This window comes from Ursus americanus, chromosome 36, assembly GCF_024610735.1.
Source record: "Ursus americanus isolate L20-20 chromosome 36, mUrsAme1.1.p, whole genome shotgun sequence".
In the NCBI taxonomy this organism is placed as follows: Eukaryota; Metazoa; Chordata; class Mammalia; order Carnivora; family Ursidae; genus Ursus; species Ursus americanus.
The window spans coordinates 17725594-17741435 of NC_142162.1; the positions used below are offsets into that span (position 1 = coordinate 17725594).

Below are 15842 nucleotides of genomic sequence, written 5' to 3' on the forward strand. Positions count from 1 at the left end.
TTCCATGTTTTATCTTGATTTGCCTCTTCTTTTTTATGTTATACTGGCTAAAATTGTAAACTTCTTGACTTTAGCTTCAGTAGCAACAATATAGTTTAAATTACATTTATCACCAGTCTAAGAGTAACCAAAATACAGAAAATCATCTGTTTCATCATATTGAACAAAGCTATTACCTTCTTTAAGATTCTTATGTATAAAACTAGGAGATACCAGTATGGGGAAAGTAACCTTTTAAAAATCCCCTTTGAGTCAAAATTTTAAGCATGGCTTTCCTCAGTATATTCAAGACTCTTCTCAAACATTATCTCCGCCCCCCCCCACCCCAGAGTGGGGGCAGGCGGGGAGCGTGGGATGGGGGGGAAAGGTGGGGGTGGTAACAGGTGGGCAGAGAGGTAGAGAGAGATTTTTTGAGCAGGCTTTGTGCTCAGAGCCCCACATGGGGCTAGATCTCACATTCCTGAAATCATGACCTGAGCCAAAATCAAAAGTTGGGTGCTTAACCATCTGAGCCAACCAGACACCCCACTTCTCCAATATTATCTTAATGAGGCCTTCCCTTTCCACCTTATTTAAAAATACATATTTCTTCACTCCCTGTCTCTCCTATTTTATTTTTTCCGTACCACTTGCTACCATCAACTTGCTGTATATATTTTGCTTGTTATCTGTCTGCCTCCTTCCACACCCCATCCCCCCACACACACTCTGAAATACAAGTGCTATCTCCTGTTTAGTGTTGCATCCCCAGCACCTGGCTCATCCTAGAGACTCAGATTATTTGCTGAATGAGTAAATTTCTCAAAAGCAGTGTGAAGGTTATAAATAAGAAAATCAGCTCTCCAAACCGTTTTGTACCCACAGGATAGAAGACCTTGGAGTTGTTGTGGATTGCCTTCCTGTGCTCACCAATAGGTAAAAAAAAGAATATGTTTCAGAAAAAAAGTAAGTTTGAAGGAGGACAAATGACTGTTCATATTTTTACAACTTTGTATTTATTTTAGTTTACAGGAAGAAAAACAGTACATCTCACTTGGCTGCTGTGTAGATTTGTTGCCTCTAGTAAAGTCCCTACTTAAAAGCAAATTTGAAGAGTAAGTGCTAATGTGACTCTCAATTCATTTTTCTCTTTCAACATCCTTGGTTTTGTTTCTTGTGAGTGCGTAGTGGTAGACTGAGTTCCATGAGACATGCATGGTTTCTGTTTTCAAGGAGCTTGTAGCCCAATTAAGAAAAGAATACGAAATGATTAAAGAATAATTACAAAAGCATCTATAAACAACTTACATAAAATATAGCTTTTGAAAGTAGTGAAATAAAATTTTTAAAGGGGAAAGATCAGTGTGTGTATGTGCTTTTTGAGGTGGGGGCAGAGTATGTATCTTTTTTTGTAAAGGCTTGTTGAGTGAAAACACTTGAATTCTGTAACAAAATGTCATTTCAGATATATAATAGTTGGTTTAAACTGGCTTCAAGCAGTCATAAAAAGGTGGTGGTCAGAACTATCATCCACAACAGAAATTATAAATGATGGGTGAGTATATCTTTAAAAATAAACTCAGTCTAATAAAAATTTTTTTCAGAAAAGCAGTTTGATTAAACTAGGTGATAATTCTATTCCATGATCATCATTAAATAATAATGTATTTTCTTCATTTTCAGAGAAATATTAAATTGGAATAGTGTTCACATGTGAAATTACACATGGAAGTTGAATTCCAGAGCCCAGTAACTGCCCCCTCCCTGGCAGAACCTTACACTTCATTTTAGAAGGAAAAAGCACAATAGTGATTTAACCCTCAGACCTCTTATAATGAATAAGGGAGAAAGAAAAGAGATGGCTTTTGGTGGGTTAAATATTGAGGCATAGGGATGGAAGCATCCTGCATCCTATAGGTCTTTTGATTACCTAGACATTAACCTGAGAATCCAATGTGGATGGTTATAACTCTAAAAACTGTACTATAATCATCATAATTTGAATATTACCTTGATGTAAAAATGTGTGAGTATTCTACCAGATGAACCAGATTATCATGAAGCTGCAAAAAAATATCTCCCAAGTCTTCCTAAAGATTTTCTCTCTAGGCTCTCAAAAATTTCCTACTTCATAGCTAAGACCAGGTTGTCCAAATGCTCCAAATGCCTAGTTTTCTTTCCTGCTTTAACAAATAAGTAATCTTTAACTTCCATAGTTGGCAAGTATTATTTTAAAGAGTTGCTTGATTTCCAGTGGTACAATTTCTCCTGATAAATACTTAAAAAATTTAAAAACTGTGTTAAGTGTATTTACTAAGTCCATATTCTTATATTTGCGTTCTTTCTTCTTTTCTCATAGAAATATTCAGATTTTAAAACAACAATTAAGTGGCTTATGGGAACAGGAAAACCATCTTACTTTGGTTCCAGGATATACTGGTAATATAGCCAAGGTAATCTACACTGAAGCTTAAAAACTTAAGCTTAAAATCTCTATTTAAACTTAATTAAATATTAGAAATAATATATTAGTATTATGCATTTATAAATGAAGTCTTTCAAATATCCAATACAGTACTATTCTAATAAGGCCTAAAGTCAGTTTCGTATTTATATATGCTTAAGGTCCTCTCAATATGAATATGACTTTGGCAAGAAACACAGGAATTAGCCATTGAATGTGTTTCAGATGCAGCTGTGGAAATGATGTGCTAGAGGGAATTTAATGAACTAACTCCAATTAGAGAAAGGGTTAAGAACCCAGGTTAGGAAGGCATCCGAAAAACAGTGACACTCAGGAAGCAAGGGGTGAAGAATGTAATCAAATGGTTTCAGGGTATTATTTTTTACTTGGCTTTTTCTAATGTCATGCTTTTGCGAAAGTAAATTTTCAAATCACAGTGTGAATTTGACATTGTTCTTTATTTTCTTATCTCTTAAGGGAAAAGGTGCATTGCTAATTTGGATTTTAATATTTAAACTCCAGAAATCATTGGTAGTTAAAATATAATTGCAGGAGGAAAAAAATCACTATTAAGAAATATTTGCACCCTTTTACTGGGCATACTGCTATCATAAATGGGCATTACTCAGAAATATACAAGCATTCTTTAGTTTAAAAAATACAGTATCCTAAGTAAGAGGTATTATGTTATGGACTTAGTTGTGAAATTCTCCTTGGATACCTTCAAGAAAAGAAGCAAAATGATGGATCAAACAAGTGTGTGACCACTGGGTATAATTTTACTCTGTAGAATTCTTAATGATGAAAATCTCATAAACAAATACCAATTTCCAGTTTTTTGTTGTTTTAGTTTGTTCTTTCAGTAACGGGGGGAAATGAAGTAAAAGTTGATAAAAAATTGATCGAGAGCGTGTATTATATGTCACCTTGTTCTGGAGGCACCTTGCATTCTTGTTAGTAGTACTGAAAAAATACTGTCTCCTTAGAAATTTGCTTTCAATTACAATTTCTTACAAAGAGAGAGGCTTTATTGTGATTATGACCTTAGATACTGTATTTATTATTGAAGACAATATTGAGTGATTTAAAAAGTTCTGTGAAGTTCCTTAAATTGTGATAAAACCTCCTTTACAGTATTAAGCCTTCAGTTGTAATTTTTCAAGGGTAGAAATCAGAAAGGCTGCCATCAGGCCGGCCTAGAGTGTATATGCACTGAAGGGATTGCTGGGAATGGTTTTAATGACCTTGCTTAGCTATAAAAGCAGAGTTGTTTGATTACAGAGCCAGGACATTCACTCAGCACCTAACAGACATTTGTCGCGCGTGTACTGTATGCTGGACGCTATGCTCAACAACGTGCAGCTAGAACCGTTCAGTAGGACACATGTTTTACCCTCGGAAGGTCACAGAAGGAAGCTAAAGCACACCAAGTGACAAGAAGGGAGAAGAAAGTGGGGTATGCATATGTGTATTTCCTGTACCAGCTAATGAAGTGTTTTTGTTTTGTTTTCTAAGGATGTAGATGCTTATTTATTACAGTTGCATTGACAGACTTCATCTGCTAAAGAGCATTTGATTATTCAGAACGTCCCCAGACTAAGATTTCCATAAAAAAAAAAAAGTCTCTCATCTGAGAACTGTGAACTGTGGAAGAAATCAAAACCCTTTTTTTTTTTTTTCTTTAAAAAGCCACATATGAAACCACTAACGAAACCCTGACAATCTACTTCACATTGAAGTGGAAAAATATCCAAAAGGAGCAGCTTCAGCTTCAATGAGGTGAAAGTGCACTCTGAAGATTCTTCGTCTTTGCTGCACTTGGGATTTATATGGTTATTTGGTAACATTGTTTAAGAACTACTGGGTCTTAAAGCAATCCTGCATAAGAATATAATTTATACTATGTCAAAAAGAAGACAGGACTTATTAGTAGGAATCACAAAGACCAATCATCGTGACTTTTTTGAAGATTGTATTTTATAAGAAAACACTTAAATGTGTGCAGCTATTTTCTTATTTTGAAAAGACTTTGCAAGTTTAAAATGTCATAGCAAATAATCAATACTAAAAGTTTGTCCACACTGAGATACTGTGTATACAAATGCCTTAATTATTGATAAGCCAATGTGTATGATACCAATACCTGTTTAAAAAAATTAAAACCAACCATGCTTCTGGCATGATAAAATCATGGAATTAAATCAGGGGTTTCCACTCATGTAGAATGTTGTTAAAACTTACTCCATACCATTTTTAAAACTTGAGAATATTTTTAGTATCTCTGATTTTTTTTTGCCAGAATCATTGTGTCATGTATGTATGTGTTATTCCTATATAAAAGAAAAAGGTGAATATGTATTTGTATGAATGCTTAACTAGAGATGTCCATGGAATTAGCTAATTTATATTCACTTTTTATTGTGTATAGATTCCTAATATTTTCAGTTCTGTATCATTTAAGCTTTCTTCATTTGAGTAAATTCACTAAATATTTCTATTTTTTGCTTTTTTAAATTCTGCTTTTATATCAGTTCTAATCCTTTTTCACTATTAATGTTTTAAAGAATTACATACAGTGCTTTAGAAATGTTTACAGTTAGTGCTGACCTGGTATTCTAAATTCCAACACTTCACTACCTCCTCCAATGGTTGGTATGAAATGCCAGCAGACTGTATGAGGTCTTTTTTTTTTTTATACCATTTTTAGTGTCAGTGAACCCACTTCTGAACAGCTGCATATCTTATCTTGAAGGTGATTGGGATTTAATTACCACTATTGGTGGTTTATGTATCATCTCATCTTTATAAGTCTGAGAGGCATCACTCTGAGTAAAGATTTTTAGTAATTGAATTTCTCTGCAGTAATCCTACAAGCACTTGAATGTAAATCTTTAGCATTTATCCAGTTAGCCACTACTGATGTGAATCCCAAGCAACTTTTTTTAAATTTTTTATTTTAATTTTTTTTATTATGTTAGTCACCATACAGTACATCCCTGGTTTCTGATGTAAAGTTCGATGATTCATTAGTTGCGTATAACACCCAGTGCACCATGCAATACGTGCCCTCCTTACTACCCATCACCGGTCTGTCCCAGTCCCCCACCCCCCTCCCCTCTGAAGCCCTCAGTTCCAAGCAACTTTCTTGCTTTAAAAATGTTATCTTTCACTGAGCTCTATTTTTTGTGTAGCTGTATTTTCATATAGCTATGTATTCCTCACAGTGAACATCAGTTTTAATAATTGGTTTCTTAAGTCTTTAAAATAATTTAAGATTACTGCATCTCTGTGATTTGAGAGTTGAGTTATTTAAGAAGTTGTTTTTCAGGAGGTGGGAAATTGAATCGTAAACCTGCGTCATCTCTGTGAAACCTTAAGATGATGAAATAGAACCTTTCTTTGTTCCTATTCCTTTAGTTATCACTGTCTTATCTAACACTTTGAACCAGTTAACTCAGTTGGAGCATGGTGCTAATGAGGCTAAGGATAGGAGTTCAGTGCTTTTATAAGTTCATTAACTTTGTACACATACACAGAATTATTCGTGGCTACAGATTGCAACTTCTCGTGGGTATGTATCTCGCAATTCAGCTCTTAGTCACAAGGAAGATGATGCGTATAGCTTAGCATAAACCTTTCATTTCAAATGGAAAGACAACTTAAATAATTGATATATGTGATACTATGGACTTTTAATCTAATATTTAAATTAAACATAATGTAATATCTAAAATAGTGTGTCACTATAATTTTCTCTGGGTAAGACCATTTCTAGATAGTATCTTTTAAGAATCAAATTTCAATAAATTTCAGTAAAAATTAGATACAAATACAAATAAAACATAGCAAGAAAAGGTAAAAATCCTGTTAACACCGAGTTCTTGTGTCTAAGTTTGGGTTTGTTGAAGGAGAGTGTACTCGGTGCTGTGTAAGGCGGCAGAGTCTTTAGCTCCCATGTACTGTTCAGTATCACACAACTCCTAATTTCCGTTCTTGGCCTTTGCAGTTTACATGAGTACCTACCTTTCTCAGTTACTGAGTTACGATTAGTATTATTTTTAGTATGATTTTTGGATAAAAGATGTTAGATAAGTAAATGTTGTTGAACATTTTGGTTGCTATTAAGCCCCTCTCATGCTATTTAATCAGAACAGTGTTGATTTGATCTCCAGAAGGAGCCAAAGAAAGTGTTTACAAGTATTTGGCTGTTGTATTGACCCAGATTAGGACACTTGCTGCCTGTCATGCTCATTTGTTATTGTGCTGCTAAGCAGTGCACAGAACAGAGGGGCTACCCGATGTCTCTATGCCTTTTTACCTCTTCTACCTTCTTAGGGACTCTGCACTGGACTGTGCTGACTTTGCAGGTCTAGGGACAGGAAATTTATTGAGGTGATGGAGGGTTATAATCAAGTAATTTGCTTCTACTGGAGATAAAGTGAATGGATTTTGTAACCAGTGGTCATGATCAGAATAAGGATTAAAAGGAAACAAGCATTACCAGATGGGTTTTAAAATTAATCTTTTGGCAGTAATTTCAGAAGTAATTGACACAGATAATTTACTTGAATCCTGAGATGTGAGGATTTGGATATAAATCCTGTATCCACTTTGGGGAATCATTAATATCAGCACTAAACTCTAAGGCCTACTGAGAAATTAAATCTCAATGCCCTTGAACATTCTTGATACGTGTTATGCCGTAATCTTAAAAAATAGTCGTGTAGATTCAGAGAGACATTTCTGGCCTTTGAAGTAGGCCAACTTCGAACATTTCTGTATTTGGCAAGTTGTTGATGTAATTAACAACATTAATGGAAGATTTGTGAAATGATTATTAGCTATTAAATGCTGATAATAGGAATCATATTTAAATAGTCACTTAAATTAATCAAGGAGCTTGAAAAAGCAAATTTTAAGTTAATATTTTAGCAGTCATTCCCAGTTATCTTTCTTCCTATTTAAGAGCAAGATGGTAATATCAGTTGGCCTTCGTTGATTTAAAGAAGAAAAAAAATCATAAGCAACTGACTTAACTGGAGTGATCCAGTTGGACGCACTACTCATCTTTCAATACAAACTTTTATTTTCTGGATTACTTAAAATGGAAATAATATCTCTGGACATTTGTTGGTAGGTATTTATTTACTCCTAGTCATTCTCCCTTAATTTCTAATTCTGACTATGAAAATTGTCATAAAACTTTGTGACCAACTATTCCCGCTCCTTGTTTATTCTGTAACAAGAATATAGAATAAAAATATCATCTGTAAACACTCTGTGCTCCTAATTTGTAAGATAGCTTGCTTGATTCAGCAACAGCATCAAGTATAACAATAAAAACAAATACTGCATATTATATACCCAGTATAACAAGTGTATTTTCCAGTGCTGTACTTAAAATAATATTTAAAATATTGTAGTCAGTATAGTATTCTCTGGGTCAGATCATTGACTTAATAGCATCTGCTAAGATCAAGCATCAGTAAAAATTAAGTACAAATAAAACATAGTATTATACACCACAATATTTTCTCTTACAGACTGTAATCATAAAACACAAAAAAGACAGTGACTGTGTACCAGTTCTATGAAAGGGCAGCCCCAGAGCTACCAGTAATTTTTATAGCAAAGCTTTTATATATTATTGCTTTGATAAACAATTACTATTATCTGAGCTACAGTTTTCAAGTAAGAGATGTCAGGAGTCTAGATGAGGATTCAGCCCCCAAATACATTTGAACTAGTATTGAATTTTTTTTCACATATACGCCATTTATTATACAAGGTATACCTCAAAAAAGTAATAAAGGTCAAAAGAAAAAATGTAAAAGTATCGTTTATAATATAACAAATATGACCCACCTTAAATAAAGCATCACAGATGCAACTGAAATCCCGTGTGTACCTTCCCCTGTCCCATTATTTCCCTCCTCCAGTTCTAAATACAGCCTTTGTCATGCCCCTATGGGTTTTACAATTTTTATGTAAATCGGGTCACACTACACATCCTTCTCTAACTTGCTGGATTTTGCTTAATAATATATTTTTAAGATTCATATCTGTCTATACATATGGCTCTAGTTCATTTGCTTCCAGAGTGATACTCTGTTGTGGAAATATACCCTCATGTATTTGTCCATTTTGCTGGTGATGGACATCCAAGTATTTGAACTAGTATTGATTCTTATCCTTTACAGTATTCTGTGTTTCCATTTGGATTTAAACCAGGATTTTTTTTTTTTTTTTAATGTCCTGGACCTGGCCAAGACTGTTGTGCATTATGAATTTACACCAAAGCCGAGAAGAGTTGATCCAAGTATTTTCTAGGGTAAGAAAGAGTTGTCATAGGAGTCCTAATATACACTGAATTGCCAGAATTACTTGCTTCTAGAATTAACTGTGTTGCATTTATCAGCCACACCTGCAACATGGAGCCTGGATTAGAATTAGACCTCACCTTCCAGAAGTCAGGAGCAGAGTTTTAGCATTCATTTACTTTTCTACTTTGATTTAAAAAGAAAGTAAGAGAAAGAAAAAAAACTTCATTAGCCCTTTGTATAAAATTAAATAGGTGAACGAGCACCTAATTCACCCCTCACTTGCCTTGCAGTCCACTCCCAGCTCCTTTCGGTACAACGTAGTTTAGCCTCAACAATAGGAAAAATGAAGGTTGATACTTTTAGGCAGATTCTAAAACTTGGAAAAGGTTTAGAAGAGGCCTGTCTTTCCCCTTAGCCACCCAGGTTCCTGTTCCTCTACTTAGAATAGATTAGAAATCAGTAAAGGGGACAATCAACTCGCTTTTCAGTCTCCTTTTGAAGGCTTCTCTGCCTGTCCCGTAGATGTCGTTGTTCAAGGTTTTGTTTTAAGGTCTCTTCCCACTCTACCAGTTCCCTGAAAAATATCGTTTATTCTCATGGCTTCCTTTACTATCAACATTAATTGTTCCCATTTGGGGGTGGACGGGAGGCCATTTTTTGGTGGATCAAACATGGACTTGTTTAAAGGTCGTGAAAACATTGAACTGTATGTTTATCATTCTGAAATATATATTTTGCCCTAAATCTCTTAGCTCATAAGTTATATATGCAATTGCCTACTGGGAACTTCCATTGGGATGTCTTGTAGACATACTAAATTCAGTATATCCAGAATTGACCTCATTCTCCACTTCCACTCCCCTCCACTAACCCTACTCACTCCTCACTCCCACCCCCCAGGGACACAAGGTATTCTGGCTAGGTCCTGGGTTTCCATTCTCACTGAATAGCCCTAATATCAGCAATTATCAAGCTGCAGAACTTTGAATCATGTCCAAATCACTCATCAAATCCTGTTGGTGCAACCCCCTCAATTTCTCTCCTCTTTCTGTATCTCTCCACCTCCTGCCATTAACTTAGTCTGCAGTATTCCAGCAGCCCCCCGGCTGCTCTTGCTGACATTGGTCCTGCATCTCTATATGCTATCCTCCACACAGGCTGCCCCCAAATAGTCTATAAAGCACAAATTTTACTCCTTAAGGCCTCTTAGAGTAAACAGTATGATTTACAGTCTGTTGACCACACCTCCTCCTCTCTTCCAGTCCTTCAGCTAGAATGAACTTGTTTTAGTTTCTGGGAAAAGTGCAAATGCTGCAAACATTCTTTGCAAATGTTTTATTTGCCTGAACGTTCTTCCCCATGTTCTCGTTTATCATTTTCTTACCATTCAGGTCTCAGCTTAAATATAGTTTAAACACCTCTTAAAACTGTTAGAGGTATCTGCTGCACACCCTCATTTTAACCCCGTTCTCCTAACACTACTGATACATCAGTGTTTTCTAATTGTTATCTGTCTTCCCCGCTAGATTGGTAACTTCACGAGGCCAGAGACTGTGTTCTCTGTCACATCTCCAGTACCAAGCACAAAGCCTGGCAGGCAGTAGGCATTGATTCTTACAAATTAATGCAGGGATGTGGCATCTTTGGACATACATCAAGGAAGTAATTGAATAATACAAAGCTGTTTGTTATAACTAAAAATGTGTAATTTTAGAATAAAAATACCCAGTTTTCTTCTCTCACTTTTTTGTTTTAGGAAATTGGTTTATAAATGTTCATGCTACAACAGGATAAAACCTTAGCTAAAATGTGTTTGATTCTTAAAGTTTGTTACATTTGTTTTTCTGTTGTGTAGTTTCTACATTTCACACAAGATCCATGTAAGAGAGGACCATCTATAGAATGCAAATAGAAGGTATTTTCATGTAATGTGTAAAACACATACATTTGCTTGTAATTTAGGACATCTCTTAGGTGTTTTGTGTTTCTCTTCTTTTATCTTAAAATAATTGAGAATCATGTAAGGTACAGTGGTTTTTTTCCCTGGAAGTTTCTTAATTACAAAAGTAGTTCATACTTATTTTTGAAAATAGAATAATAAAAAGAAAATTATCTGTAATCGCATCCACCTAGAGGAACCAATGTATCTCTTTCCAGGTTTTCTTCTGGGTGTATGTATATCTTTAATGTAAATGGATTCAAACTCTATGTACTGATACTGGGTGTATTGTTTCCTACTTTCCATACACTGGACAAGCTTGAAGGTAACTGAAAAACTTTTTTGCCTATTAAAGCTATATGTTCTGAGCAGTTATTAATTTCTGTGGAGAAATTGGAAGTAGCCAAAAAAAAATTTGAGAATTACTTCTGAAGCATTCTTAGTATAGCATTGTTTTCTTTGACCCTTGCTAATTATTACCTAATTTTTTTAAAATGCTAGCAAGAGGGCTTATAAGGAAAAGCAATTTCTCTGTTTCGAAAAGGAAACATGAAGGTGTGTTTAAATAATCTTAAGTAATTAGGAAGAAAATTTCAACTCATGTTCTGGTGTATTCTAGCCATCAAACATAATTTTCTAAATCAGGTCATCCTTTATTTCTGACACTGATAACATTAAGCAATACTATGAATAGCGAGTCAGTATAAAACCAAGATTTGTTTTTTAAGATTCAGCCCTATCTGAATAAATCAATTCCTAGTAACCTGACTCTCAATATATTCTCTACAGAAAGTCCACCTAATGAAGTGCTTCTAACTGAATAATTTTCTCTAACACCTAAATAATTTTTCTTAGATTATGTCTTTTTTTTTTTTTTAAGATGTTATTTATTTGAGAGAGAGAAAGAGAGAGAGCACAAGTGGTGGGGAGAGGCAGAGGGAGCTGGACAAGCAGACTCCCCACTGAGCAGAGAGCCTGACCTGGGACTCGATTCCAGGACCCTGAGATCATGACCTGAGCCAAAGGCAGGTGCTTAACCAACTGAGCCACCCAGGCAACCCAGATTCTGTATTCTTAATTTAAAAATAATCATTGCATTCTGTCCTGGAGGAAAGTCTTGTAATGCTAGAAATGGAGAAAAAATAATTAATGGTGAATAATAGCAGCAGAGATAGGTAAAGCAAATAAATATACACACACACATTCATGTATATGTATTAAAAATGTGAATATTCTCCTATACCTAGAATCAACCTATTACCCTGTGCTATAAACAACCATACAGATTGTTATATCTTCATATGGAATAAAGGGAGGAGGATTTTCTTTTTCCTTTTTTCTTTTAAAGATTTATTTATTTGTGAAAGTGAGAGAACATGCAAGCGTCCAAGCGTATGGGGGGGGCAGGGGGGGGGAGAGTCTCAAGTGGACTCCCGGCTGACTTTGGGGCCAACACCAGGGCTCAGTCTCCATGAGATCGTGACCTGAACTGAAACCAAGAGTCGGACAGCTCAACCAACTGAGCCACCCAGGTGCCCCAGGGAGGAGGATTTTCTTACAAATGGATGCGCTGATTACTCTTACTGAATTCTATAGCATATTAGTGTTTTTGTACTACTAACTAGGTAAAATTCCCTAGTCTTTGTCAACTTAAGATCACACTTTACGTTGGCTTGCTTTCACATCCGTTTAAATGTTTGTTTTAAAGAACAATACAACTTTATCCTCTGCAATATTTGTAAAGTCATTGGTGATTTAGCCAGGTATAGTTTTGTTTTGTTTGAACTTATTAAGACAACAGCAAAACAGATCAACAGAAAATTGCTAGTACCCTTCTAATTAAGCATTTTAAAATATTCAAGTATTTTGTGATTGTTTTGTTTTATTATTCATAAACTTTAAAGATTAATTAAAGGTAACTATATAGCAATTGAAACAAAATAAACCTAATGTTTGAGGCTTTTAATAATGTCTGATAGTATTGATCCAGGGCCATGTTTTTGTTACCGTAGTCTAATAATTTAATCATTTCTGCTTCATCAGAATTTATGTAGCTAATGTATGTAATGGCTTCGTTCCACAAATCTTCAAAATATGAAATAGCAAAAGTTTGCTTTAAAAGTTTTTGATGATAATTAGAAACTGTACTTTGGTAAAATACCTGAAGTAATTTTCTATAATTATTTAAATATTGACGTAAGTTTGGAATTAATGAAAGCTATAATGGTTATGATAATTGATGTAAGTCTGGTGTAGTCTTCAAAAGAGTAGCTGATGTTTTAGAATCATATGACATTGTTTATCTTCCTAAAGTTTTCTTGGACAAAGATTTTTTGATGTACTTTTGTAGTTTGAACTAAATGAAAATAGCATGACTCTCTTTTTGTGTTATCTTTATTAGGTAGTGGGACCTAATAATTCTTTGAAAATATAAGTTGATATGGGAGGACTCAGTTACAAGTTTTGTGTTTAAATGACATAAAACTTAGTGCTTTTAAATGTTAATCAGCTGTTGACTAGTGTGATATTTGAGGAACTGCATTATATTCTTGAAATCAAATACTGCAATTAAAAGATATTTATAAAATACACAGTGCCTCGGTGAGCTGCTTGTAGCAGCTGGTCCACTCCCGTTTGTCACAACCCCTGTGGTGCGAGTTTCCACCCCGTTTGTCACAACCCTGTGGTGCGAGTTTCATGGCTGCTACTTTGATCTCTTGTTCAGTCTTTTCAGAAAAAGTGACAGCTGACTCTATACAAGGAAAGTCTTCCTCAAGAAAATCCTAGTAGAATTTATGAGCACTGATCTGAGTGAATTCTAACACTGGTAGCGTAGAAATATATGTGTACAGCCAAATGTTTACAGATACCAAAGAAACATTAGGTTCAACATTTAACAATTAAGTCATTAACAAGTGTTTTATTTAAAAACAGAGCCTCAAAATTAAAGTTGAATCCATGGATTTTTTCCCCTTTTTCAAGTTAGACTAATAGAAATTTCTCCTGTTAGTGTGATTATGCAGCTCTCTAAAAGTCATATTTCCAGTTAAGTTTCCCAAAACTTTTATTAGAAAATTAAGGAGGTGGTTTAAGTCCCAATGAATGCTAACAGGTATGATTCAGGCTATGTCTGAAGTTCTCTTTTTACTGCAGGTCATTATTTCCTGCAAAACAGAGGGATTAAGCTACCAGATACCCAGTGGGTAAAAGATGTCAACTGGCTGAGGTAGTGAAGCTGTCCATAATCAATAGGTTACTTGCCTATATCCTTATTGATCTTAAGCACAAAGGTTGGGTACAGTCCCTGTCCTTAGAGAGTTGTTCTAAAATACTAAATGTACTACAATTCTAAAACTAGACTATTGCAAAAGACTTTGAAAGCTTTAGTTCTTAATTTATGCTTTTAGGAAGATTGGGATTTAAGCAATTTCACACTCAAATGCATAAAGTACTATACTAAACATTTTAAAGTTTTTTCTTTATGTAGTGCATGTTACTATTTACTAGATGACTGACTGCAGAAGAGGGAAGCTATTTGCCCCGGTGTTGGTAAGTCTCTCCAACCTTTATAATCAAAACTCAAGTAATAAGTTTAAGAGGGAGTTTTGTATACCCTGTTTATTTTTAAATTAGATACATGAGATTCTTATTTATATATTAGCTTATTGTGTCTTTTGAGAATAGTGACATCAGTGGATTAAGGTTTCAAGGACATTTTGGCTTTCCACCCTTTCCGTGCATATTATGATTTGTGTAAGGGGTGGCTGCTGGGAAGTTTTCCTTACAAGAACTTGACCCAGAAGAATTCTGATTACATCATTTCTAGATCATCTTAAGATTGCTTTAATGTTCTTTTACAGCTTTATTGAGGTATAAATGATATACAAAAACTGCACATCTTTAATGCATACAGTTCGATGGGTTTGGACATATACACAGATGTTTACCTGTGATACTATGACCACAATCAAAGCAATAAACAGAACCATCACCTCCAAAGTTTCCTTGTGTCCTTTTTTATGTATATGTGATAAGAACACTTACCATGAGATCTACACTCATCAGATTTATAGTTTAATACAGCATTATTCACAGTAACCAAGACAAGAAAACAAACCAAATGTCCACTGACAGACAAATGGATTTTTTTTTAATGTGTTATAAAATGGAATATTATTAGGCCTGAGGAGGGGGAAGAAATCTTAATAACATTTGTGCCAACATGGATGGACTTGGGAGACATGTTAAGTGAAATAAATCACAGGACAGATACGACATGATTCCACTTACATGAGGTATCCCAAATAAATTTATAGAAGCAGATGATAGAATGGTGGTCGCCAGGGGATTTGAGGAGGGGAAAACGGGGGTGGTTCAATGGATATCAAATTACATTTGTGCAAGAGGAGTGAGTTCTATAGACCTGCCGTAGGACATAGTGCTTAGAGTTAATGACGATCTTGTTTAGCCATTAATTCCTTTGGAAGCAGAGGTGAATGCTCCACTAAAGAAAGCAATTTAAATTTTTACTGATAGGGAAATTGATGTCTCTTTATTTTCTTCTACATGCCATGTATACAGTTGTTTTATTTAATTTAGATTATAAGTCTGCCAGACTACACGTGCCCTCAGTGCTTGTGTCCTGCACCATACTGAGTAAATGGCTGTTTGGTAAATTGTAAGTATCCATTTTTCACTTTTTCTTTCCTGAATTGTTATAGCAACATTCTAAATTGCTATTTTTGCTTTTCAGGGAAAAGCCTCAGTTTAATTATAAATTCTGTGCAAAAGCAAAATGGTAGATCTCCTTTGGGTTTGTGATGCCATTATCTTTTATAGAAAAAAGTTATAAATTATGTAAAATCATAGCCTTTAAATATACCTCCTCCCCGAGATACCATTTTAGCTAAAATACCACAGCCTGTGGAACTGGCATTATACAGTGGTTATGCAATGACTGCAGATTACATTCCTAATGCAGAGAGAAACCCACACGTCAAAAGCATGCCCTTCGTAGGGGTGTGGTTCACCTAAAAACATCCCCTAGCCTTTCTCAAATGAAATTGCTGAACTTCTAATTCCAAAGTTGCTTATGTTCTGGTCATCTGAGTTTTTCCTTTTAAGAATTCAGAAGGAG

At 34.9% G+C, this 15842-nt stretch overlaps 1 protein-coding gene across 1 annotated transcript in view; it reads left to right on the forward strand.

The window, feature by feature from the left end:
• KATNBL1 (katanin regulatory subunit B1 like 1) overlaps positions 1-12037 on the forward strand; it is a 45249-nt gene extending 33212 nt beyond the window's left edge. Inside the window, exons 6-10 of the mRNA XM_045815741.2 lie at positions 865-915; positions 1005-1094; positions 1445-1534; positions 2339-2432; positions 3959-12037. Coding sequence (XP_045671697.2) covers positions 865-915; positions 1005-1094; positions 1445-1534; positions 2339-2432; positions 3959-3991 — 358 coding nt within the window. The 3' untranslated portion in view covers positions 3992-12037. The remainder of the gene's footprint in view (positions 1-864; positions 916-1004; positions 1095-1444; positions 1535-2338; positions 2433-3958) is intronic.
• The last annotated feature ends 3805 nt before the right edge of the window (positions 12038-15842 follow it).